Source organism: Phacochoerus africanus, chromosome 10, assembly GCF_016906955.1.
Source record: "Phacochoerus africanus isolate WHEZ1 chromosome 10, ROS_Pafr_v1, whole genome shotgun sequence".
Lineage (NCBI taxonomy): Eukaryota > Metazoa > Chordata > Mammalia > Artiodactyla > Suidae > Phacochoerus > Phacochoerus africanus.
This window is the reverse complement of record NC_062553.1, coordinates 44,506,531-44,534,525: the sequence shown is the minus strand read 5'-3', so window position 1 is coordinate 44,534,525 and position 27,995 is coordinate 44,506,531. Positions and strand designations below refer to the sequence as shown.

Sequence of the window (27,995 nt, the reverse complement as noted above, 5' to 3'; positions counted from 1 at the left end):
ATGGATCAGATTGAGAAACCAAAAGCCTATTCTGAGAAAGGTGGGTAAGGAATAAAATCCTCAGGACAGTTACAATTCTCATCGCCAAAAGCTAGAAGTCAGCAAAGGGGGATTTCTATTTTTCATGGTGGAAACTTGATTTCCAATATTACTTAGATATAAGTAATACAGTTCTTATTATTGAGGAAAAGAGTAATTTGTGTGAGTGAATCAAATATATGTAGTTTTAAAATATTACTATATGCTGGAATCTGTCTTTTGGTTTTATTTTGTTTCAGTTTTTTTGGTTTTCAATTTATTTTGTGCATGCAATTTTTATTTGGAAATATATCAGAACTTGTTTCTCAAACTGCTTTTCAAAAGATCAGTTTTCAGTGCAAGAGCCACTTGCAAAAATTACATAGTATCTACCTCCATCAGGAAAACAAGCAGGTTCCTTCTTTGTAGGCTGGTAGGCTCTTTATTAAATCAATTCTAATTTTCACAGTAATACGTCACCTTGTTTCTTCACCATTCATCTAAAACTATATTTTTTAAGAACTCTTTTGAATCTCTTGGTGAATGATGGCAAACACTCCAAGAAAGCCAAAGCTATTGTCAAAGAGCATGAAATGAGCTAATTTTTGGCAGATCAACTTGAAAGTTGTATTTTTCAGGGGAATGTTTACAACTAACAATGTTTTGTGTTTACTAGCTCGCCTATCCCCTGCGAGCGGGGTTTCCTGAGATTAAGTTGTTCTTCTGTCAGAGTCAATTCTTCACATGTGTTTAGAGCTAATGACTAAATAATATTAAAAGAGCATTATTAAATTTATTTTGCTCATGAATAATAATAGCAATAGATTTTCATACATTTCTGATTTTGCTCTGGGATTGTGCAGTTTCTTTATATGTATATAGAGAGCCTAATTAAATAATTGTTTAAAAAGTATGTGGAGCTCTTATAAAATCTCAGTCCAAAGTTAAGCTAATCAGATTGATACACAATTTCCTGCTTATTGTACAGTCTCTATAAAATAATTATAATACACTCTGTAATTGTGTCTAAAGCTTTTCAGTCCCTTAGAAAATGTTCATACATGTCTTTTATGCATCATTATAAATCCCATAACTTTAGCTTAGCTAATTGGTTAGACTCATGACATATTAAGCCATGATTTAATGAAACCTCTTGGAAGTCAATTAATGCTGATTAGTTGACAAAAAGAATACTTGCTGAATTGAAGCAAAGGATAATGAAAATTAATTCACCTAATCACAAGCATTTGTGAGACCATTAAGAACCCATCTCTTAGGAGTTTTCATTGTGGCACAGCAGAAATGAAACCGACTAGTATCCATGAGGATGTGGGTTCAATCCCTGGCCTGACTCAGTGGGTCAGGGATCCAGCATGGCTGTGACTTGTCACGGCTTGGATCTCACGTTGCTGTGGCTGTGGCTTAGGCCAGCAGCTGCAGCTCTGATTCGACCCCTAGCCTGGGAACCTCCATATGCCGCAGCTACCCTAAAAAGAACAAAAGAAAGGAAAAAAAAAAAAAAAGAAAGTCAAGAAACTTGGCTAAGGTAGTACAGGTTCCAAGAACAAGGTCTGGACCAGAAGCTAATGTTTGTTGCTTGCAACAGTTATCAGTTGTTGTAAGTAACCCATTCAGGGCAGGTGGGTTTTGAAATCGAATGTAACAACATATTAATATGGTGGCACTAATGGGTTTGCATTAACAAGAAATTTCCCCTAAATAGCGTTAGCATATTCTTCTTAGTTCTATGTAGTCAACACTTGTACTTCTGGATTCCTAATTAAACCATGCAACTCAAAATGAATTTTGAACAGACTCACAGACATGCGGAACAGACTTGTGATTGCCAAAGTGGAGGGTGGGGAGGGAGTGAGATGGACCATAGACAGGGAGTGTGGGCTTAGTAGATGCAAACTATTACATTTAGAATGGATAAACAGTGAGGTCCTACTGTACAGCACAGAGAACTCCGTCCAGTCTCTTGGGACAGACCATGATGGGGAATGATATGAGGAAAATAAAGTATATGTATATATATACATGACTGGGTCACTTTCTGTTGATTTACAACATTATGAATCAACTATACTTTTATTAAAAAATACAAAAAAAGAATTTTGAAATATATGAAAAAGGTAGACTATTTAAACTTATGTGGGTTCTATTTTTCACATATAGCATTAAGTTTTCCTGACTTGTAACTTTTTTGTTTGTTTGTCTGTTTGTTATTAAACCTAAGGACTCTTGGAAAAGATAAAGCTGTACCTTTCAAAGAAAACTCTACCATCTCCCACTGACCGAAAGAAATTTGACCATGACTTTGCCATCTCCACTTCCTTTCATGGAGTCCATAACATTGTCTGGAACCGGAGCAGAACTCGCAAGGTGTTCTGGTTGCTGGTGGTCCTGGGCTCAGTGGGGCTGGTGGTCTGGCAGATTTACAGCCGTCTGGTCAACTACTTCACTTGGCCCACCACGACGTCTGTAGAGGTTCAGTATGTGGAAAAGATAGCGTTCCCGGCTGTGACGTTTTGTAATTTAAACAGGTAAAAATTACTATTTTAATGATAATAAGTCTATAACTTTGTGAGTATAACCATTCTTGGATGACCAAAATAGTTTATAGTGTGCTATGTAGTATACACAAAACCACTGACGTTCTTAAATATAATACAAATTTGAGGGGCAAAGAATCTTGTTGATTTCTTCTTTATTTTCCTTCTTCTTTTCCATCTTTCCTTCCACAATTACAAGCTAGGCTAAGCACCAAACCCTGTATTTAAATAAATGTAGAAGTCTTTATCCTTGCATTTAAAAAGTTTTTTAAGTAGCAAAAAGGAGATAAGCATCAGCAATTACAATGCAGTATGCCTGGTAATTGTAGATCCACATAAAGGTGTGTGCAGGGGCTCTGAGAGCACAGAGGACAGAGGCTGGTCTGTCTGATGTCATGGAGGCTAAGTGTCAAAGAATGGCCAGGTATTTTGTCGGGTGAGAGGAGGAAAAACTTAAAGATACAGGGAACCACTGTGCACAGGTATGGAGATGTGAAATGCTCCAATGTATTCAGGATGAGATATTTATTACAATGCAAATTTGGCCAAATCCATTAGCATGTGACTTTTGCAAACAGTAGGTTTAGCACTCTGCTATTGTTGAGTCCTTGACCACAATTCCCTCCAGAAAACTGCAGTTCTCTGGCTTTGCACGTCCTTCTGTGGGGAGGGCAGCTTTCCCCCAAGTCTTCCATGGAATGCCTTGTAATTGGCTGTGGTCAAGCCTGAACAACCACAGGTAGGGTTTTCACCTCTGGGGGCAGGGAGGTGGTTTACTTCAGATCTGCAACTGATCAGCTATTTGACCATGGACAAGTCATTTCATCTTTCTGAGCTTCAGTTTGCCTGTGTACAAAACAATATAATCTATCCACATGTTTGCTGTTACATAAGATATATATATACCATTTTGTCTCATTCTTGAGGTGCTCTTTGGACAGGTGTTCAATGTATAGTAGATATTATAGCATACATGATTGTTACATATGTATCAAGATCCCCAAAGAGTAGAAGTAAATCAAATGCACTCCCAAAACTTTTCAATACTATTGCCCCATGCTATTTTAAAGGGTATGTGTTCTAACAAAAGTAAACATTGGTTGATTGGTTAATGATATCCTGTATTAAAATAAAATTCATATATCTTTTTGAAATTGGTAGTGTAAAGGCCCTCTCAGATAGTTTGCCCAGAGAAACAACCATAACCGATACATTTTATTTTTAAAAATCAACCATTTAAAAGTTAATCACCAAAATATAGAAGGAACTCCTACAACTCAATAGAAAAAAAAAAAAACCCTAAGAACCCAATTTAGAACAAACTGGGGACTTGAACAAACACTGTTCCAAAGAAGGCATACACATAGACAAGAGAAATGTGAAAAAAAATGCTCAGTATCACTAAGCACCAGAGAAATGGAAATCAACACTATCACCTCACATCTGTCAAGTGGCCATTACCAAAAACAAAAGACAACAAATGTTGATGAGTATGTGAATAATTTAGAACTCATGCATGCTGTTGGTGGGGATGCAAAATGGTGCATCTGCTATGAGAAATAGTATGGAGTTTTCTCCAGAAATTAAAAATTGATTTATCATGTGATCTAGCAATCTCACTTCTAAGGTTTTATCCAAAATAATTTAAATCATGCTCTCAAAGAGATATTAACACTCCCATATTCATTGCCTATGATCTAGAAACAACCTAAAAAGCACATCGATGACAAATGGACAATGAAAATGTGGTATATGCATACAATGGAATATCACTACAGTAAAAGAAGAAGGACATTCTGCAATATAAGTGGATAAATCTTCAGGATGTCATACTAATTTAAATAAACCAGTCACCGAAAGGCAAATACTGCATTATTCCACTATGTGAGGTATCTGAAATAGTCAAATTCATAGAATTGAAGAGTGGAATGTGGTTGCTAGGGGCTGGAGAAAGGGAGGTGAAAATAGGGAGGTACTAGTTAACAGGCATAAAGTTTCAGTTAATTCAGATGAGTTTTAGAGATCTGTTGTACAGCCTTGTACCTATGTCAACAATCCTGCATTGCACACTTTCATTTGTTAGGAGGGAAGATTTCAGGTTAAGTATTCCTATCACATAAGGTAACTTTTTTTTCATTTTTAAAAGTTTTGTTGAAATATATTTGATTTACAAGGTTGTGATAATTTCTCTTGTACGACAAAGTGATTCAGTTGTAAATGTACACACATCCATTCTTTTTCAGATTCTTTTCTCACATAGATTACAACAAAACATTGAGTAGACTTCTCTGTGCTACACAGCAGATCCCCTTGGACAATCGTTCCATATACCTCAGTGTGCATATGCCAATTTCAACTCCCATCCATCCCACCCCACTGGTCCTCCTTGGTAACCATACATTTTTCAAAGTCTATGTGTCTATTTCTATTCTGCAAATAAGTTCATTTGTATCCTTTATTTTAGATTCCACATATAAGTGATATCATATGATATTTGTATTTCTCTGTTTGACTTACTTCACCTTATATGATAATCTCTAGGTCCATTCATGTTGCTGCAAATGGCATTATTTCATTCTTTTTTATGACTGAGTAGTATCCCATTGTATATATGTACCATATCCTTTTTATCCACTCCTCTATCAATGGATATTTAGGTTACTTCCATTTCTTGGCTACTGTATATAGCACTGCAGTGAACACTGGGATATCTATATCTTTTCAGGTCATTTTTTTCTCCAGATAGATGTCTAGGAGTGGGATTGCTGGATCATATGGTAGTTCTATTTTTAGTTTTTTGAGGAATCTCCATACTGTTTTCCATAGTGGTTGCACCAATTTACAGTCCCACCAACAGTGTAAGATGGTTCCCTTTTCTCCACACCCTCTCCAGCATTTATTGTTTGTGATGGCCATTCTGGCTGGTGTAAGATATTACCTCATACTGGTTTTGATTTGCATTTCTCTAATAATGAGTGACACTGAACATCTTTTCATGTGTTTTTTTGGCCATCTGTGTGTCTTCTTTGGAGAAATGTCTATTTAGGTTTTCTGCCCATTTTTTGATTGGATTTTTTTGTTTGTTTTTTAATGTTGAACTGAAGGAGGTGTTTGGAGATTAACCCCTTGTCAGTCACTTCATTTGCAAATATTTTCTCCTATTCTGTGGGGTTTTTTACATTAGCAGAAATAAAATCATATCTACTACAATGATTGGAATATAATGAAATGTACCAAATGTATACATACAAAACAACCATTTGAAGTATCTAGAAATTGTCCTCAAGAAATACAGCAAATGAATAAATACTTGTTCAGGAAAACCCACTGTCTCAACAAGAACTATGACAGTCTACAGAACTTGAGCTATAAATTGCTCCCTCCTTCCCCTTTCCTGTCTCAGCATGGCAGGAAGTCGACTCCAGGTGGGTTTGACCAAGCAGATAAAATTCTTTCATCTCCTTTCTTCTAGTCAAGGACTACATTGTGCCCTGGGAAATGTAGGCTGAAAGCCTTCCATATCCAATCTAGCTCCATGTTCGCAGAGGCTAAATTCCAGATGAGAATACTTAAGAGGCTGGGGGTTCCCTTCCTTATGGGACCACCCCCCCAAGTTATGGGGTGGAAGCTCTATCGAAAGTGTGGTAGGTTGAGATAATCACCTTAATCCAAGCCTGCTCAAGGATGGAGGCTTCACATGGAGTGAGACAAAGTCAGAGGTCAAGGAATCTCTTCCCTGCCCAGAAACATCCATGTAAATATTTTGCCTTTTGGGAAAGGTAGGCTATAATAAAAATGAATTCTGAATCTCTCCCCAGAGGAACTCTGCTTCAAACAGAGTATGGTGAAGTTCAACCTGGCTTGTAACAGACAATAGTAAAGTTAAAGCCTAAAGATGCTCTCAAAAACACTACAGATTGATTTGGTGGTAAGCAATTAAGAGGAGGTCCATATGAATGAGCTAAGCCATCAGCCAGCTATTACTCCAATAAGAATTTAAGAAGTAGACATATAAGAAGAGTCTTTCTGGAGTAGGAAGAACTTTCAAAGACTGGCCTCAAAATCTCCTGGGAAAAGTTTCAAATTTAATTAGGCTAGAATATGGAGCAATTTTTTGCCCCAGGATATTGTTAAAAATAATAGAGCATAAGAGGATGAAAAGATAAGCCTGGAATGAGAGAAATATTTGCAAAAGACATATCTGATGAAAAAACTTATCCAAAATATACAAAGAACTATTAAAATTTAAACAATAATAAAAAAACAACTAGATTTAAAATTGGTCCATACACCTTAACAGACACCTCACCAAAGAAAATATACAAATAGCAAGTAGCTCATAAAAAGATAAGTGCTACATAAATTTTGTTGGAGTATAGTTGACTTATAATACTGTGTTAGTTTCAGATATACAACAAAGTAAATCAGTTATACAAATATCTAATCTTTTTCAGATTCTTTTCCCATATAGGTCACAAAAGAATATTAAGTAGATTTCCCTGTCCTAAACAGTAGGTCCTTCTTACTTGTCTATTTTATACATAGTAATACATATACGTTAATTCCAATCTCCTAATTTATCCTTCCCAATGTTTCTCCTTTGGTAACCATAAGTTCAGTTTTGAAATCTTTGAGTCTCTGTTTTGCAAATAAGTTCTTTGTATCACTTTTATTAGATTCTGCATATAAGCAATATCATATATTTCAGACAATGAAATGTTATTTACCAGTTTAAAAAAAAAAAAGCCATGACAAGACATGAGGAAATTTAAATGCATATTATTACATTTTTTTAAAAAAGCTAATCAGAAAAGGATGCATACTGTATAATTCCAACTATGTGACATTCTGGAAAAGGCAAAACTATAGAGAAAGTAAAAAGATCACTGGTTTCCAGGGATAAAAGGAGAGGGAGGGATGAATAGACAGAGCACAGAGAATTTTTAGGGCAGTAAAAATACTCTGATATTATAATGGTAGATACATGACAGTATATATTTACTAAATGCATAGAATGTACACAAGAGGGAATCCTGGTATAAACTCTGGTCTTTGGATGATAATGATGTATTGATGGAGGTTCATCAATTATAACAAATGTCCTATTCTGAATGGGACATGTTGATAATGGGGAAGTTTATGCATGCTTAGGAGCAGAGGTACATGGGAAAGCTCTGAATCTTCTGCTTGAGTTGCTGTGAATCTAAAACTTCTTTTAACAAAATGAAGTCTGTTAAAAAAAAAATTGATCCAGCAATTCATGGAGTCTAACCACAGGGTGTGATAGCAACAGCGGCAGATGGGTTAATAGGGAAATAAGAGAAAGAGATAGTCAGATAAAACTGCCAAAGCAGCTGTCATCAAACGGTACCAAAAGCTATCAAGAGGTATGACTGCCTGAGTCTGTGCCCTTTAATAGTGACATCGGGGAATCCACAGTGGGGGCAGGTGGAGGGGAGAAATAGACTTTACCAGAAGAGTTCATCTCTCACTAACCAAAAACTAATTAAAAAAAAAAAGGCCAAAAAAAAAATTTCCAGGGGAATAAAGGATTATTTCAGTGGTGGAATAATGCCTCCCTAAAATTCCCAACTACCCAGACATTTATTTAACAAATATTTACCTTACACTCACTGTATTCCAAGCACTCTTCTAAATGTCTAAGGAGAAGTAATTTAATCATCCAAATAACAGTTTGAACAGGTAATATTAAAAGATATCAGTATATTAACTTATACAATATATTAACATTCACAATTTTATAAGTGAGAAAACTGAGTCACAGATGAATAAAGGGAGTGGCTGTGACAGGGCTGGATCTGACAAGCAGAACCACTGTGAGTGACATAATAGTAAGGGATTTATTACAGGGATTCAGCTCCACTAAATCCTAGGGGCTGGGTAAGCAATCTTTGCAGGTCTGTTGCCTCTGTTTCTGGTGCTGGACCTGAAGTCAGTAGGATCAGCAATTAGAAATGAAGATAGATTTGAAGTGAGGGAAATAAACAAACTGGAAATGTGTGTTTCACTACCTCTGACCTTGATGGCGCAGGTGACCTGCAAAGTAAATTGGCATCTTCTCTAGATTGTACCAAGACCAGCTCAGCAGGTAAGAGCTGAAGAATGGGTGCTGTGAAACTTAAGGAAAAAGTTAACATGAAACAAGACAAGGGACATTTATCTTAATTAAAGGCGGGAACCAGGGGACTCAAGGTCTCAGAGACCAAGAGCGCTGCCTCAAGAAACCACACTGCTTTTATTGGGTTCTTTAGTATTCCAGTGAGGAGGGGGTTGTAGGTGCAGGATATAGGGTTTTTTTAAAATTATTTTAAAAGTCACATAGCCTGTAGCGGATTAAGCTTTTATTCTGACCTTTAAGCATTTAGCAATCATTAGCATTTTTTTTTGCTCTTTATTTTTAATTTTTTTTTAATTTTTAAAAAAGTTTTAATTAAAGTATAGTTGATTTACAGTGTTCCGTCAGTTTTTGCTATACAGCAAAGTGACCTAGTCATACATACATACATGTATATACATATATATTCTTTTTCAGATATTATTTTCTATAGTGTTTTATCACAAATGATTGTATATAGTTCCCTGTACTATACAGCAGGACCTCATTGCTTATCCATTCTCTTTTCTTCCTTTTTTTTTCATTTTTTTTATTACTCAAATGAATTTATCACATCTGTAATAGTATAATGATCATAACAATCTGATTTCACAGGATCTCCATCCCACAGCCCAGGCACATCCCCCCACCCCCCAAACTGTCTCCTCCGGAGACCATAAGTTTTTCAATGTCTGTGAGTCAGCATCTGTTCTGCAAAGAAGTTCCGTCTGTCCTTTTTTCAGATTCCATGTGTCAGTGAAAGCATTTGATGTTGGTGTCTCATTGTATGGCTGACTTCACTTAGCATGGTAGTTGACCTAAATGTCCATCGACAGAGGAGTGGATCCAGAAGATGTGGTACATATACACAATGGAATATTACTCAGCCATTAAAAAGAATGAAATACCAGAATTTTTTGCAACATGGATGGACCTAGAAACAATCATTAGCATTTGAGGAAGATTGGCATCAGCTATCAATGCATAGCATTCTAGAGAATCACCATTGTGCTTCTGCAGACCTTGTGCCTATCTGCAGCAATCCAGCGTGCCTAGGTTTGCACCTTGGTTCTCCTTGCTAATGCATATCCTGCTAATGACCCTTCATAAACCCCTTGGGGCCATGAGGCTCATCTTCCTCTTATTCTTTAGAGGGCATATCATGCTGTGCAAATGGTGTACCTATCTGCACAGGTCCGGCATGCCTAGACCATCGCATGATGTCCTCATTCAGCTGACCATGTGAATAACTTATGCCTTTAGGTCTTTGTTCTTAAGCTTAAGTCATTTACCAGCACTGCAACTGTTTTTCAAGTAGGAATGTGGGGTAAAGAAGGCAGGACAAGATGGAGTTTTCAGCATAGAAAATAGAAGCAAAGAGGCTAAGAAAATATTGTAGAAACATGTCTCGTGACAAGATTGCACTCACCTTGGCTCAGGATTTGAAGAAGCTGAGAGAGGAGATTGGACCAGAGCTGGAGGAGCTGCAGCCCTGAATGCTGCAACATACAAACAAGTTGAGTTAGTAGACCCACCACAATGTACATGAGCAACATCTCCCACCCTGCAATGAACTTTAGATTGTACCCAGATCCAAGGGAAAGATTGGGAAATGTAGTTGCAGTGTAGCCATATGGGCTCAGTACAGAACATGGCCAAGCTTCAATGTGAACCCAGGAAATCTTAATCTATATTATCTTTTCTTAAATTAGAGTGCAGTTGATTTACAGTATTGTGTCAATTTCTGCTGTACAGCATAGTGAGATACACACACACATTCTTTTTCTCATACTATCTTCCATCATGTTCTATCCCAAGAGACCGGATATAGTTCCCTGTCATATATAGTAGGACCTCATTGCTTATTCATTCTAAAGGTAATAGTTTTCATCTACCACCCCAAACTCCCAGTCCATCCCACTCCCTCCCCGCTATGTCCATCAGTCTATTTCTGTTTTGTAGATAGGATCATATGTACCATATTTTAGATTCCACATATAAGTGATATAACATGGTATTTTTTTTTCCTTTTTAGGGCTGCACCCACAGCATATGGAAGTTCCCAGGCTAGGGGTTAAATCAGAGGTAGAGCTTCCAGCCTACACCATAGTCACAGAAATGCTGGGTCCAAGCCATATTTGACCTACACCACAGTTCATGGCAATGCCAGACCCCCAACCCACTGAGGGAGGCCAGGAATCACACCTGCATCCTCATGGATAATAGTTGGATTCATTTCTGCTGTGCCGCAATAGGAAGTCCTGCACCACATATACTTAATCCATTCATCTATTGATGGACATTTAAGTTTTTTCCATGTCTTGGCTATTGCGAATAGTGCTACAATGAACACAGGGGTGCATGTATCTTTTTGAATGAAAGTTTTGTTGGGATACACGCCCAGGAGTGGGCTTGCTGGATCATATGGTAGTTCTATATTTGGTTTTCTGAGGACCCTCCATACTGTTTTCCACCGTCTATATTTTTAACAATTACACCTCCCCACCTCTTTCTTTATACTGGTCCTGGAAATCCATTTGGATGTATCCATATCGAGGTCTGGGAGTTATTCTAGGTAAGTGAAACTATCCATAGAAATACAAAGTAGATTACAGGAGGTGACAAAGTCCTGTTAGGAATTCAATTCTGCTTGAATGTATTATGCATGGGGGAATATATAGGAGATAAAATGGAAAAGATGATAGGTCTCAGATAATTGTCTTTTAGAAAATAAATGTTTATTATTCTAAATATTGCCTTTCTTCCCACTAATAGGTTTCAAACAGAAGCTGCAGCCAAATTTGGCATTATTTTTTTCTTATGGAATATTGTATCCAAAGTCCTTCATCTTCAGGGAATCCAAACTAATTCCACAGGCTCTAAAGAAGCTATTGATTTTCTTGCAAGTCACCAAAACTTCAGCATTGCAGAATTTGTCAAGAAAAATGGTTTTTATCTCAACAGTAGCACTTTGTTAGAATGCAACTTTTTTGGAAAGCCATGTGGACCAAAGGTAAATGATTGGATATTTCTTCAAATTTCATCAATATTAAAAGCTACTTCAGGAGTTCTTGTGGTGACTCAGTGGCAATGAACCTGACTAGTATCCATGAGGATGCATTTTCTATCCCTGGCCTTGCTCAGTGGTTTAAAGAGGTATGGTGTAGTTCACAGATGAGGCTCGGATCTGGTGTTGCTGTTGCTGTGGTGTAGGCTGGCAGCTGCAGCTCTGATTCAACCCCTTGCCTGGAAACTTCCTTATGACACTGGTGCATCCTTAAAAAAAAAGTCAAGAAAATCCTCACTGTACCCTTTCACACTGAGATAAAGATTACTCCTAGGGGGAATCAACCTAAATTTGCTCAAAATTAGATTTCATTAGCTCATCTTTATATCAGGGGTGTAGAATATCCTTTTCAAATAAGAAAAGAGAGAGAACAGAGTCTTTGATGATCTTTCTTGCAGGATAGTCCTTTTGAAAAGGAAAATCCTGTCTGTGGTTCCACATCCCAGCCAAGGATTCAACCACCTATGGATTGTATAGGAATATAGTGCGTATTTATTGCCAAAAGTAGACCTGTGCCATTCACACCCTTGTTGTTCAATAGTCAATTGTGTATGAAAATGTCAGAATTTGATAATCATAAACAAATTGATGAATGCATATTACAAAAAAAATGAAAAACTTATTGAATACAAATAAAAGTTGGCAAATTATCTATACTTTTTGCTATTCCTGCATTCTACCTTACAGCGCTGTGATTAAGAAAAGAAAGTTACAATTTATACCTTGAAAGTTACCAAAATACCCAACTGATTGTGTTTTCTTTGATTTATTTTCATATTGGAGGATTTTGCACATATCTTCACTGAATACGGAAATTGTTTTACTTTTAATCATGACGAAAATATCCAAGCAAATGAAAAAGTGAGTGTTTCTGGAAGAGGCTTAAGTTTGCTCTTCAATGTCCATCAGGTATTGAATTTCCTTAAACTTGGCCAGGGATCAAATAAGAATGCAGAGGGGTTTCAGATGCTGTGCCTTGTAAAATTGTTCCCACAAGTTTTTTTATTAATTTAGACAAGACTCCCAAGGATGAAACAGCTGACTTAGAGATTTAAAAGGAACAATTTAAGAGCATAACCTGGATATTTTTAGCTATACTACTTACTGTCATTTTTATGACTCTGGAAATATTCCTGTCACAAAATAAGGAAACTAGATATTTCTTTTTATTTATTTATTTATTTATTTATTTATTTATCTTTTCTAGGGCCGCACCTGGGGCATATGAAGGTTCCTAGGCTAGGGGTATAATTGGAGCTGTAGCTGCTGGCCTGCACCACAGCCACAGCAACGCCAGATCCGAGCCGTTTCTGCAAACTACACCACAGCTCACAGCAATGCTGGATCCTTAATCCACTGGGCGGGGCCAGGGATTGAACCCACAACCTCATGGTTCCTAGTCGGATTCGTTAACCACTGAGCCCCGACGGGAACTCCCAAGGAAACTAGGTATTTCTAAACCACAATATATATTGTTAATTTAAGATGACCCTATGCATTTAAAAAATACTTTTTAGATTTTCTTATATATAGGCAGTAGGTTTTTGAAAGAAGCCATGACTATTCATTTGAAAAATCATAGGATGTATAGTCTGAAAAGATGATGAAATAATAATTGCTATGAGAAAAATACTGTATAAATGAACTTTGCCTAAGGCTGGTTCTGTAAATTTGCATTTGGTATAAGAAATTCTAAGTGTTAAGGCCTAGGAGGCAGATGTCCAGCCACCTAAGATTTGTGGTGGTGTTATATTCAAGAGTACATGGTATAGGTCTCACCCATGGTTAATTTCCACCTGTCTTGCACAATCATTTCTAGTGTAACACACTTAGAGGTATTCAGCTCCATTATATATTTTTCACTTTTTTTCTTCTTTTTTTTTTTTAATGGCTGCACCTGGGGCATAAGAAAGTTCCCCAGCTAGGGATTGAATTAGGGCTGCAGCTTCAGGCCTATGCCACAGCCATGAAAAAAACAGATCTGAGCTGCATCTGTTGACTTATACCATAGCTTGTGGCAATGCCAGATCCTTAACCCACTGAGTGAGACCAGGGACCAGACCCACACCCTCACGGACACTGTGTTGAGTTTTTAATCCGCTGAACAACAACGGGAACTCCTGGCTCCATTATTGTTGTTTTGCAAATGAAGATTCGGAAATGCTGTTGAATTAAGTATCCAAAATCATACAATTAATGGCAAAGATGAGAAATAAAACTAGCCTGCCTGAAGCTCATCAAACTGCCCTCCCTCTAATCCAAGTGAACTAGGCCAATGGTTACTTTCAAAGAGTTTATCTTAAGGCACACTTCATAATTTCCTTCTGGAGCCCATTCAAGATGCTTTTCTTTATGTTCAAACACAGCATCACATGGTGCAATGCATGTACCCAGGCTTATATATCTAGTTCCTCAATATTTAAGTCATTTAACTATTAGCTGAATGGTCTTTTCAAATATTAAATAATGAATTCTATAAACTAGACTTTCCCAAATGTTTTTATGAGGCAATGAACATCTGCAAATTCAATGCAACCTTCTGTAAGTGAATGGAGCTGAAATATTTCTCCAGACTAGCCAGTTAAATGTTCCTTAGAGTCATAGCAGGACCAGGAATAATAAAGTCCTGAGTTTCAAATGGAAGAGTAAGCAGATTTACGCGATGCAATTGCATGTGCAGTAGAGACATTCACAAGAAAAATCATCACATCCCCAAGTCCATTCCCTCTCCTTATAGCCTGAACTTACATCTAATAACAAAGTCACCAGAAGTTTAGTCTTGCATTTCTTCATCTGACCTAAGATTTATAGAAGGAACTAGTGTTAAAGAAGTAATAAATGTTTTCACTTCTATGGGGAAATGGATTTGCATTTTGAGGCAGGCCAGAAATTTCCATTGTGAAGAGAAGGAGAGAGCCAAATGATTTTCTAAAACAAATAAGCAAAGAGAACAGCCAAGGAGGAAGCAACTAATAGGCAAACAGGATGAAGAGATGACCCGGGGAAATCTGGTGATTGACAGTCTTGAGATGTACTGAACTATGGTCATCACCTAAGGCAAAAGGTAGAGAACCACTAAGGCCTTGATCTGTGGCTCAACCATGAAAAGCATACCCTAGTTATTTAATTTTCAGCTTTCATGGAAACAAAGATGTTGCATACTGATATGAAATATTTGATTTTAAATAACTCAAAGGCTATCGCAAGGTGATAAAACTCAGCCTTAAACTTGAGCAGAATTGATATCAACTTATAATTTGAGAAATACATTTTTGTTTCAGAAGGACTTTACTGATGACCCAACCCTTGGCTTTGTCGATTCTGGGATCATCTTTGTTATCCATTCACCAATGAAGGTGCCACAGTTCGATGGCTTAGGTTTGTCTTCACCTGTGGGAACGCATGCACGGGTAACCATCCGCCAGGTGAAGGTAAATAAATATAAAAAGGTAAATATAGGATGGATTGGGAGTTTGGGATTGGCTTATGTGCACAATTGTATATGAACTGGATTGTTGACAGGACCTGCTGTATCTCACAGGGAACTCTACCCAATATTCTGTGATAAACTGTATGAGAAAAGAATAAGAAAAAGAATAGATGTGTGTATAACTGAATCACTTTGCTGTACAGTAGAAATTAATGCAATATTGTAAATCAGCTGTACTTCAATAAGACTTTTAAAATGAAAAAAGGTAAATATAATTGCAAAATACAGAGTCTAAGGGAACTCAGTGGGAACCATGAACACATAAGCACAGAAATAATAACCTTTCATTAGAAAAACCTTTCAACTACCACTGGAAAGTCCATACTTTCATTTTAGATACTTTTCCTTTACTGGGAGGCTTACATTTAGTCAAAACAGTGAATTCACATATGACATGGAAGTGAATACTGGGAAGCCTAGCAAATTCAAGTTAACTTAAAATTTCATTCGAGTTGGAAAGTGGCAGTAAGAATGCAGAGGTGCCAAGTGGCTGAACTGTGCATTTTCTCCAGGAGACTTTCTGGGAAGGAGAAAGTCAGCAGGCAGAGCAGAACTCTTGGAATCAGCTGTTTCCAGCAGGTTTCCATTTGCCAGTCACTTGCTCTGTAGTTTCCTAGATTTGTTTCCTGAATTTTCATCACTTCTCTGCTATCTGAGGGCCAAGGAGTAATACTTTCTTTCATAGTTACTCTAAAGTTTAAGAGAAATAATATAACAAAATCACTTACCACATTACCTGGCACATAATAGGTACCCAATAAAGGACCTTTATTTTAATTGAAGTATAGTTAATTTACAATGTTGTGTTGGTTTCTGGTGTACAGCAAATTGATTCATATTTCTTATATTCTGTTACATTATGGTTTATCACACCATATTGAATGTAGTTCCCTGTGCCCTACAGTAGGACCCTTTTGTTTATCTATCCTATATATAATAGTTTGCATATACTAACCCCAAACTCCCAGTCCTTCCTGCCCCCTCCCTCCCTTTCCCTTGGCAACTACAAGTTTGTTTTCTGTGTCCGTGAGTCTATTTTAAAGGATTTTTGTGTGCATGTGTGATTTTGGTTGCTGTTTTGTGGGTGGGTTGATTAATATGTTAGAATATCATTTCCATAAATGATACTCTATTTCCTTGCATGAGTTAATTCTTAGAGCACTCTGTCTGATTTTATTGATTTATGATGATGGTTTATTTTTTATTTTATTGGTTCACTACAGGTACAGAGCATTTAGGATGAATGTTAAACTATTAGACTTGCCTTCAGGGATTTTTCAAGTTAATAGAGTAGGCAAAATAGGCAAATGTAGTTAACTAAAAAAAAAAAAAAATCAAAGACTTCTGAGAGAACAGTGAAAATGCGTATCAGCCTCTCTCTTCTTGGTAAGAAAAATAGGAGAACTAACTCAGACAAATCCCCTGATCCAGGTGTTTATCTTGTCCTAAGACAGTCCATCAGGAACATCCTTGGGGAGAATGTAACCCTCACCTGGAGCTTCAGAATTTCAGGACCTACAGCATCTCTGGCTGCTTGAAGGAATGCAGAGCTTGGCACATAGAGAAGCAGTGCGGGTGTCTACCTTTTCTGCTTCCTGGTAAATCTAGCACCGCCATGTACCTCTCTTTAATTTGGTTTACTTAATCTGAAATATAGAAATAAACAGACCATAAAACTAAGAAACTCTACTCTGGAAAAATCATCCACTTGACAGATAAATCACAAGTGACAGATTGTAAATCCATAAACTCATAGTTGACAGCTTAAAATTATTATTCCTGGGAGTTCCCGTTATGGCACAGTGGAAATGAATCCAATTAGTATCCATGAGGATGCAGGTTCAATCCCTGGCTTTACTCAGTGGATTAAGGATTTGGTGTTGCTGTGAGCTGTGGCGTAGGTTGCAGACATAGCTTGGATCTGGTGTTGCTGTGCTTACGGGTGTAGGCAGGCAGCTGCAGCTCTAATTCAACCCCTAGCCTGGGAAATTCTATATGCCACTGGTGCAGCACTGAAAAGCAAAAAAATAAACAAACAAACAAATAAATAAATAAATAATAAACAAATCATTCCTACTTAAAATATTTTAGAATGATGTGGACAAATGGAAAGAAACATGGAAGTAACAAAAACATTATTATTCTTCCTCTCAATGTATGTTTTCATTGGGTATTATGTGTTCATATTACTTTTGCAAAAGAATAAATGGATGGATGGGTAGATAGATATAAATAAGAAAGAAGAGTTCCTGTCGTGGCGCAGTGGTTAACGAATCCAACTACGAACCATGAGGTTGCCGGTTCGATTCCTGGCCTCACTCAGTGGGTTAAGGATCTGGCATTGTCGTGAGCTGTGGTCTAGGTCTCAAATGTGGCTCAGATCCCACGTTGCTGTGGCTCTGGCGTAGGCCAGCAGCAACAGCTCCGATTAGACCCCTAGCCTGGGAACCTCCATATGCCATGGGAGCGGCCCTAGAAAAGATTAAATAAATAAATATTTTTTTTATCATGCCACTTATAAATATTTCCATTTATTGTTTTTAAGGAAATGGGGTAGAATGTGACCTACAAAAGTTTTACAACTGTGTGTCTCCTATACTTGGTAAGTGGCTTCATTTATTTCTTTGTTTTCGGTATTCATATGAAAGCTGCTTGGAATGATATTTGAAAATTCCTCCTAAGGTGACACATGTTTTCACACAAAACTTCCATCTTTCCTTTGTTCAAATGTCTGACATTTTTATAGAAATAAGCACAGAGACTTTCTGGGAAAAGTTTCTTATCTCTAACAGAGATCTGTGTCCCCTGATTCCATCAATTCAAGGATAACAACCCCTATGTTGTATATTGTCCCCTTTACAGTATTTATACTAAAAATAAATAAAATTATAAATACCATTTGTTAAGAAAGTAGTGATTGAACTCCTTAACCAAGTTTCAAATATTGAAAGGAAATGATAAAAGTAAAAAAAAAAACAAAAACAAAAACAAAAAAAACCCCACAAAAACCTCTGTCTTCCCCTGTGAAATAGTCCTCCTCTCTGAAAATCGTGTTCGAATTTTCATTTTCAGACCACATTGAAGTTAAGGGATTATGCACAATGGGAACACACAATTCTAGCTGCCCTGTTCCTTGTGAAGAAACAGATTACCCCGCTACTGTTTCTTATTCTACTTTTCCAAGTCAGAAAGCTTTGAAACATCTTTCCAAGAAGTTGAATCAAAGCCAGGAATATGTCAGGTAATTTTTTTAAGTTTTTAAAATTATTTATAACTGATGTAAATATTTTCTTGACTTTAAAAGACTCATGAAATGAAATTCTGGTCAATTAGAAAAAACAGTGGCTTATATTAATGAATTATCAGTGAAAGCCTACAATTTTTTTTCTTTTTGTTTGGCAAAGAGGATTTTGCAGATGTGACTAGTTTTTTTTCACCATTTTAAACTGTAATATAGTTAATTTACAATGTGTTTGTTGCAAATGTACAGCAAACACACACACACATACAAAGCCTAGGATTTAAACTTGTAAAAGATCATTTCAACCCCTTAATTTAATTGAATTGAATGAAAAGAAAAAGAGGCCTGTCTGAATAGTTGGCTTGGGCTCTTACCCTTTTTGGACAAACTGAGGAATTATGCTGACTAATATCAGTCAATGTGTGAAAACACGAAAATTCCTTGCTAAGTTTTCTAATAACTGTCTAAGTTAGATGAGCACAAACCATTATCATTTTACAGATGAGGGCACTGAAGTCAGTGCATTTCCAGTGACTTATAAAAGTAGTCAGTGGCACTCAAGGAATTTATGCCCGAAAACTGTGACTTCATATGTTTTTCACAGAGATGTAACAGTTTTAGTGAACCGAGGGTTATATTAGGTCTCTTTCTGCTGCACCATGCTGCCTCATAGAAATAACAAATCAAATTCATAAAGGCCTCTCTTTAATAAGTCAGGGATTAATTATAACATGTCTGTTCGTATTTTTTTGTTATAGATGATTTATAATGTTCCCTCAATTTCTGCTGTATAGCACAGCGATGTAGTCACATATATTTTTTCCATACTATTTTCTTAACATTCTTTTTTCTATTCTATTTTCGTAACAATGTAGTACATTCAGTGCAAAGTATATTAACTAATTAAAAGCTGACTTGCTTTTTTTGTGCAGCCAGGTATCTATCTAACTTTGAAAGCATGTTTTCATTCCAGTTTTAAACTGTATTAGTTGTAATGAAACAAACAAACAAATAAGTCATGCTCTTCTGTTGTAAATGCTAGATTAATAAAGTGATCTTTCAAATCAGGAAGAAAAATGTTTTCATCAAGGTTGATGGGTATCATTTCAAATACTTAGCAGATAAAAAGATGGAAAGCTAGAAAATTTGCAGTTACATTGTTGTTAGCACTTCTGCACAGATGTGTCTTTGTATTTCCTTTTAATATAGAAAACTGATGCACTTAGAGTATTATTCCTGTTAGGCTTAAATGCTGCTGAAAAGAACACTTTGTGTGCATTTTGGCTGCAAGAGATCTCCTGAGTTTCCTATTTATCATGCAGAGGATGTAGGCATGATTTTGGAAGCATATCCATGAATCAGAAAAAAAAAACAAAAACCCATTGTTATACAAGATGATCCTAGTGAATGTTGTTTTTTTCTTTCTAAAACTTTTATTATTATAAGTAGATCTCCAATTAACCTTATTACATATATGACATGAGAGGACCTTGCATGCTTGTGACTCACAGAGGCCAGTACCAGGAAGGTTAAAGGAAGTAGCTGAGCAAATGCAGCAGCACTCAGCAGTGTCCAAATCCTAGACAGAGCCCAGGCATAGAAATCACACATGTAATTATACAACTGGTTTGTACACAGGGCTCAGAAATCAAAGATTAGCAGGTCAGAAAACAATACAGTTTCTCAGGAAAGCAGATATAAAATCTTAGCATCCATAAGATTTAAAACAAAGCAATTCCTAACTTAATCATGAAGCCTGTATGTTTTTCTTGGGTCACAAACCAAATCCATTCTATGACCAATCCAGAGCCTTACATAGCAATTACTGTATTCCATTAAGAAAATGATAAGACACCTAGCTTGACTGAATCAGGCAAAGTGGAAGTGAACTGTGGCTGAATTTAGGCCAATTTCATAAGCAAAACAATGGTTTCTTTTTAATTTAACAATTTTTCAAGTAAAAATGGTATGAACTTGTTTGCTTTATGTCAAACAAATTTATCTCCCTTAATGCAGCACTCACACTCAAGCACCTGGAAGCATTTTTTAGTGTTTTGTAGAGACAATAAGCACTGTTTTTATTTTATCTTCTTGCCCTCCTTAAAATCCAGATTTTATTTTATAACTGACATAAATATTCTTACAAATAAAATCAAATGTGCTTATAAATCCTGAGCCATTTCACTTTAGCCATGAGGTGCAGATTCAATGAGACCAAGATTACCAAGGAAGTCACCTGCCTGAGAGAAGTTGAGTAAATCTCATGATATTTTTGTAGGAGATGAATTTATCTTCTCTCAATAACAACAGATAATGCTGGCAAATAGCTATGAGTTTTGTGCTCAGGAAACTAAACAGTGTTATCAGTTTATTTGCAAATTAGGAGCAGAGTAGAGCACAAAAAGATTGCAACATTATGAAAATTTCTGGACTTCCAAGACAACTTTATTATTTCTTTCACTTTGGCAACCGTTTTATTATTTGCAAATGTTACAATACCCCTTGATTATCTACTTAAGCACAATACATTCTACTGTTACCTAGGAGCAAACCAATGGAAATTAAGTATACCTATTAATGACAATGAATTAATTATATTTGGGAATATTGATTTCTAAATGGCAAACAAAAAGGAGAGCAATTTATAGCCATGCTTCTTAGGTATATTAATGATAGGACATAATGCCAGGAAACATTACTAATAGATTCTATTCTTTTTGTCTTCTGTACAACAAAGTGACTCAATTATACATATAAACACATCCAATCTTTTTCAGATTCTTTTTCCATAGAGATAATCACAGAATATTGGGTAGAGTTTTCTGTGCTATACAGTAGGTGCGATACAATCACTCCACATACCACAGTGTGCATATATAATACACTCAATTCTTAAACAATGATTCTTGCATCTGAAAATCATCAGTTGATTGGTTTACTATGTATCTATTCATTTGGTAGTTTCCTCTTTGATTTGTTCCTTTATTTGTCCATTTGAAAAATATGGAATGAGTAACTATTTTGTGTCAGGATTCCAGGGTGCTCTAAAAACTAGAGATACCTCCCTATACAAAAGACAAAACCTCGACCTTGCCACATGCATTCCCTTTGGAGTAAAGATGGACAGTAAATATGTACAAGTACGTCAGGTGGTGTTGAGTGATGTGGAGGGAAAGAGGCAGAAGAAGGTCCTGGAGTCTGGAGTTGAGATGGCTTCAAGGATTGTGACCAAGTAAGATTTTCCTGGGAAGGTGACAGTTAGGCAAAGACCTAAACCAGTGGTTCTCAAACTTTTTAGTTTCGAGGTCCCTTTGCATTCTTAAAAAAATCACTGAGAAGCCCAATGAGGATTTCTTTCTACGAGTTTTAAGTATCAATATTTGCCATATTAGCAATTTAAGTTTTGAATTTTTTATTTATTAATTTATCTAAAACAGCAATAATGCATGTACTGTATGGTAATATAATTAAAAACACTTAAAAACAACTGTTTTCCAAAACAACAACAAAAAATTTAGGAAAGGAGTGTTATTGTTTCAAAATGTTATAGGAATTCCTTGGTGGCCTAGTGGGTTAAGGATCCGGTATTATCACGGCTGTGTTTCTGGTCATTGCTGTGGCACAGATTCAGTCCCTGGCCTGGGAACTTCCACATAAAATAAAATAAAATAAAATCATAAAATAAATAAAATAGTAATAGATTTCTTCAGTGTCTGTCTTTATGGAAGGCAGCTGATTCTCAGTTTTGAATTTAATCTTTTGGTTTATGTTATTTGGTTGAAGAATATGAAGAAAACCTTGAATATCTCTTAGAAGAGATATGTAGTTGGAAAAGGGGGGGCATATTTTAATGGGCTTTATAAATAATTGTGATATATTCCTTTGATATTATGTCAAAGCTCAACAAGTGTCGTTTCTATAATGTTAATGCAGTCTTTGTCTTGTGGTTGTCCCAAGGGGATGGGGATCAACTGTTCACTCAGAATTAGATTATACTGTTGAGATTACGGTGGCACACAGGCATTAAAAGGCTATGAAAAAATTATTTACTGCTCATGTAATGATACCTTCCTGAAAGAGTAGGACAGGCTCCCAGGCAGAACCTCTCTTGGCTTGAGAGAACAAGGGAAGGCAACTGGCTTTGCCTGCTCTTGTGGTTATGAGGTAGGACTTGGATGAAAGACCCCAGATCAGGACCAGAATCTGTGTGGTTGGAACTGTCCCAGGAGGAAGCCCATGGGCTTTCTTACCAGCTTAACACTTTGGGGACAAAGAAGAGGAAAGGGTGGCATTTGAAATCTGTCAGCACTGATATGTCAAAGCAGAGTAGTGCCTTTTCCATATTTAAATTCATTTGTATCCATTGATCTTGTACTTTGAATGGCTCTTTGGGAACATCGCTTATTGGGCATTGGAAAAATTCTCTGAGTTATGCACATTATCCAAATATTGATCCACTTTATTATTATATAATATATGTTTCAATTTAATATCATTACTTATCCTTTCATAAAAGTCCTTAAAAACTGAGTGATCCAGCTCATCATAGTAGACACAGGTTTTCCAAAATTACCGCTTTAGTGTAAAAGATAAGCTTGAAATTTATTATTGATTGCAAGTCTTACCAGTTATTTTCTTTGACACAGTGGGCTCCTTTTTTCATTATTGTAAAAATGTCTGCAGAATTTCGTAGTCTAAGACCCATAGCTTGGCAGCCATTCTTTCAGGTGGAAATGATGTTCCATATAAAAAGGGGCATTTTGAAATAATCTTGGTAAAATGTCAAATAATGTGTTAATATTTTATGAAAATATTTTTGACTTTATGAACCTCTAAAAAAGATAATGAGGGGCCCTTAAGGGTCTGTGACCACACTTTGAAAATTGCTAGCCTGTGGGAGTTCCCTTCATGGCACAGTGGTTAACGAATCTGACTAGGAACCATGAGGTTACGGGTTTGATCCCTGGCCTCGCTCAGTGGATCAAGGATCCAGCGTTGCCATGAGCTGTGGCGTAGGTTGCAGACATAGCTCGGATCCTGTGTTGCTGTGGCTGTGGCGTAGGCCAGCAGCTGTAGCTCCGATTGGACCCCTAGCCTGGAAACCTCCATATGCCACGGGTACAGCCCTAGAAAAGACAAAAAAAAAAAAAGAAAGAAAAGAAAATTGCTAGCCTAAAGGAAGTGTAAGGGCTGGACTTGATATTATATGGGGAGAGAACATTTTAGGAGAAAAAAACCAGGTGAGGAAGAATATCTAAGGCCAACAGCATGCCTCAAGTGCGGATGGTAGAGTAGCAGGGAAGATGGTGTTGCAGGAAGCAGAGTAGGCAATGGCCAAGAAATGGCTGGTCACCATGAAGAGGTCTGTGGTGTACAGAAATCCCATAAGGCTACAGAGGGTTTTTATTTGGCATACACTGGGGAAGTTGCTGGGGCAGTTTGAGCAGGAGGGTGATTTTCAAGTTGCAGAATTATTATTTTGGTTCTTGTATGAAGAACAGTGTGTGTATATCTGCTGAGGTGGAAAATCCTTGAGTTAGAAGCAGACGGACAAACCAGGAAGCAATTGGAAAAATCCAGGTGAGAGATGATGTAGGCTTGGGCAAAGATGGTAGTGGTGAATGGTTAAGAGGTTGAACTCTGGATCTATCTTTTTTTTTTTTTTTTGTCTTTTTGCTGTTTCTTGGGCCGCTCCCGCGGCATATGGAGGTTCCCAGGCTAGGGGTCCAATCGGAGCCGTAGCCACTGGCCTACACCAGAGCCACAGCAATGCAGGATCCGAGCCGCGTCTGCAACCTACACCACAGCTCACGGCAACGCCGGATCGTCAACCCACTGAGCAAGGGCAGGGACCGAACCCGCAACCTCATGGTTCCTAGTCGGATTTGTTAACCACTGCGCCACGATGGGAACTCCTCTGGATCTATCTTAAAGGTAGATGCTGTGCAGTGTTATTGTACTATAAATGGGGAAATATCAAGAGGTTGACTTAGAGTATGTTCAATTTGAAATGCCTATTGAACATCCAAGTAGAAATACCAAGTGGCAATTTGGCGTATTAATGAATTCAAGATGGAAGTCTGTCTGGAGACAGTAAAGTTACATAAGACATAAAGGGTTATCATTTTAATCTATCTACAGAGCAGAAACAGACTCACAGACATGGAGAACAGACTCATGGTTGCAAGGGGGAGGGAGAGAGAGTGGGATGGGCTGGGAGTTTGGGGTTAGTAGATGCAAACTACAACATTTAGAATGGATAAGCAATGAGGTCCTACTGTATAGCACAGGGAACTGTCTCCAATCTCTTGAGATGGAACATGATGGAATATGAGAAAAAAAGTTTGTATTTATACACACACACACATACATACATATGCATATATATGTATATATATATATAAGTATATGAGTGGGTCACTTTGCTGTACAGCAGAAATTGACACAACATTGTAAATCAACTATACTAATTTTTAAAAAACAATTATTTAAAAATAGTGTTGAGCCACTCTAGTCACATTTAAAGATTTCTAGAAGACACTAAGAAAACAGACTCTACCATAATATATTAATAATATAAAGTAAATGATTACCATTTATTGAACACTCAATATATGCCAGGTTCTGTGCCAATTCTTTTCGCAGAGTATTTAAATTTTTTCTTACCACAATTCTAAAACCCAAATAAAGAGAGGCAACCAAGACTCAGGAAAAGTAAATGGTTTCTCCCAGTATCTCATAAGTTACAAAGGACATGATGAAGATTTGAATTAAAATCAGGGAGTTCCTATTGTGGCACAGCGGAAACGAATCCAACTAGGAATCATGAGGTTGTGGGTTTGATCCCTGGCCTCTCTTGGTGGATTAAGGATCTGGCATTGCTGTGAGCTGTAGGTGGCAGATGCGGCTTGGGATCTGATGTTTCTGTGGCTGTGGCGTAGGCCTGCGGCTACAGCTACAGCTGGACCCCTAGCCTGGAAAGCTCCATATGCCATGAGTGTGGCCCTAAAAAAAAAAAAAAAAGATACATACTGAAATGTTTGTTAATACTCTGATATACTCAGTAGATATTTACATTTAATGTCTTTTTCCAGTTTCCCAGGAATGAGGCATAAGGAAAATTATTAGGTCAGATGAATTATTTTCTCTAAACACCAATAGGACAGGATTGCCTTCCAGATGAAGCTATTGTGATTAACCCTGAATACAATGGAGTGTCTAATATCTGAACCAAAAAGAAATATTACCTTTGTTAAATAGGACTTATAAGGAATGCTGAAAATCTTGAGCTAGATTAACTCTGTTTTTAATCCCCAGGGAGAATCTTGTGAACATTGAAATAAACTATAGTGACTTAAACTATAAGATAACCCAGCAGCAAAAAGCAGTGAGTGTATCTGAGTTACTTGGTAAGTGTTATTTAGTTATTCCTCAATGTAAAGAATTATCGGATTTTTTTTTCCCCTTTCATGCTTAAGTTTTGGCTTATCAAGGAGGAAAATAATAGTGTCTGTCATTTGTCATTTTAATCTGATACTTCTCCAATCACTGGACACAACTCCAGCAAATTCACAGGGGCTCTCACAGAGAAAAGGCTGGGGCTCATCATCTCAGAGTCACATTCAGCATCATACGTCCCCTCGGACACCCCCACCCACAGCATGACTCATTTATCAGAAGTCCCACATCTGGTTCAGATGCCTTCATCTCAGACCTCCACACAGAACTCTTCCCAGGCTATTGAAAAGAGCTTGAACAAGCAAAACTTGCTTTTCACTTATGTTCCCTCTCTGTTCACGTGCCTTCTGTCATTCAGTTCTTAGCAAACTTAATGTCCAGTTTCCTTGATCTCACTGTCTATTCAAGGAGTTCATGAAGGAGGCAGAAGAGGGTATCAGAGTCAGGCAAAATGACCGCAGTCAAACCCTAGAAGCTGATCCCCTGAGCAGGGAGGACATACACAAATGCATCAAAGTTCTTGGAGAAGACTAGCCTCCATCACCTTGAGTTACAATTAGCGTCATCCTAAGAATGCCCCAGGACAAAGAGAAGAAGATGAATAACATAATCTATTTATGAAGGTGGTGCTAGAGGAGTCAAATCCATAGAGAAAAAGGAGGAGGATGGTTGGAAGGGGCTAGGAGGAGGGGTCAATTAGGAGTTATTTTAAAATTTATTTAATTATTTATTTATGTTTATGGAATTTCCTGAACCAGAGATTAAATCTGAGCCACAGCGGCAACCTATGCCACAGCTGTGGCAACACTGGATCCTTTAACCCACTCATACTGGGGCCAAGGATTGAACCTACTCCACTGCAGTCAGATTCTTAACCCACTGTGCCACAGTGGGAACTTGAGGAGTTATTTATTTATTTATTTTGCCATTTCTTGGGCCGCTTCCGCGGCATATGGAGGTTCCCAGGCTAGGGGTCCAATCGGAGCCGCAGACGCCGGCCTACGCCAGAGCCACAGCAACAGCAACGTGGGATCCGAGCTGCGTCTGCAACCTACACCGCAGCTCAGGGCAATGCCGGATGCTTAATCCACTGAGTAAGGCCAGGGATCGAACCCGCAACCTCATGGTTCCTAGTCGGATTCGTTAACCACTGAGCCACGACAAGAACTCCCTTGAGGAGTTATTTTTTAATGGGCACAAGGTTTCAGCTGAGAAAGACAAAAAGTTCTGGAGATAGTGGTGATGATTTTACAACAGTATGTATGTACTGAATGCCATGGAACTGTACACTTAAAGTGATACATTTGTGTTATGTACATCACCACTCAAAACACCAACAAAGATACAGATCTGTAAAACTTATGAAAGAAAGGCAATTCTGTGTTACTATGTTTTATTTAATGAAACACTGAAAATGCTTAAAAAGAAATAGTTTGCACAGTTGAAGTTACAAACTGCTTGGAAATCGGATTCCAGGAAACATCTTTACCCAATAATGCCATCCTTACATTCAATTTCTGCATTCAGCACTTTGAAATTGTGATAGTCTAGGATGTTTTACAAATTTGCCAAGATTTAATATCCTCCAAAGTCTTTGAGGTATAGTTTTGGAAATAGATTTTATGTTTGCTTTTTATTTGAGATCACTTATGTGACTGTTATTTTAAGATATTATCAGTTGCTCTTGCATTATTTATACTAAACTTGATACAAGACCATTAACTCATATTCATATAATATCAGTTATTATTAACTTCTTAAATTCAAATATTTAAAACCTAGAAATATTTAATTTGTTTTTTATGAAAAAAACATGATTTATTGATTTATTCATTTTCTTTATTGGCTTTATTATAGCAGATGTGGGCGGTCAGCTGGGCCTATTTTGCGGGGCCAGTGTGATAACAATTATAGAAATTTTTGAGTATATATTCACCAATTTCTACTGGATTTGCATTTTGTTCTTGCTGAAGATACCTGAGATGACCCAAGGGGGTTCCTCACCTCAGAAACATCTGGAGAATAAAAACGGCATTGAGGAATGCTGATGT

General features: G+C 37.2%; 1 protein-coding gene across 1 annotated transcript; it reads left to right on the top strand.

Annotated features, from left to right (window-relative positions):
• ASIC5 (acid sensing ion channel subunit family member 5) lies at nt 1–27,992 on the top strand. Its single transcript, XM_047797953.1, has 10 exons — nt 1–40; nt 2,258–2,564; nt 11,464–11,701; nt 12,539–12,664; nt 15,037–15,186; nt 16,696–16,843; nt 17,791–17,847; nt 18,318–18,486; nt 25,804–25,895; nt 27,802–27,992. The coding sequence occupies exons 1-10, from the start codon at nt 1–3 to the stop codon at nt 27,990–27,992; spliced, it is 1,518 nt and encodes a 505-aa protein (XP_047653909.1).
• Nucleotides 27,993–27,995: the final 3 nt, after the last annotated feature.

What these genes read in the sequence shown, in the direction of transcription:
- ASIC5 (XM_047797953.1), top strand. Translation starts at nt 1, where the DNA reads ATGGATCAGATTGAGAAACCAAAAGCCTATTCTGAGAAAG. An exon ending in TGCTCTTCAATGTCCATCAG is followed by an intron (nt 12,665 to 15,036) that starts GTATTGAATTTC and finishes TTTTTGTTTCAG; the next exon opens with AAGGACTTTACTGATGACCC. An exon ending in TAACCATCCGCCAGGTGAAG is followed by an intron (nt 15,187 to 16,695) that starts GTAAATAAATAT and finishes TCTTGTCCTAAG; the next exon opens with ACAGTCCATCAGGAACATCC.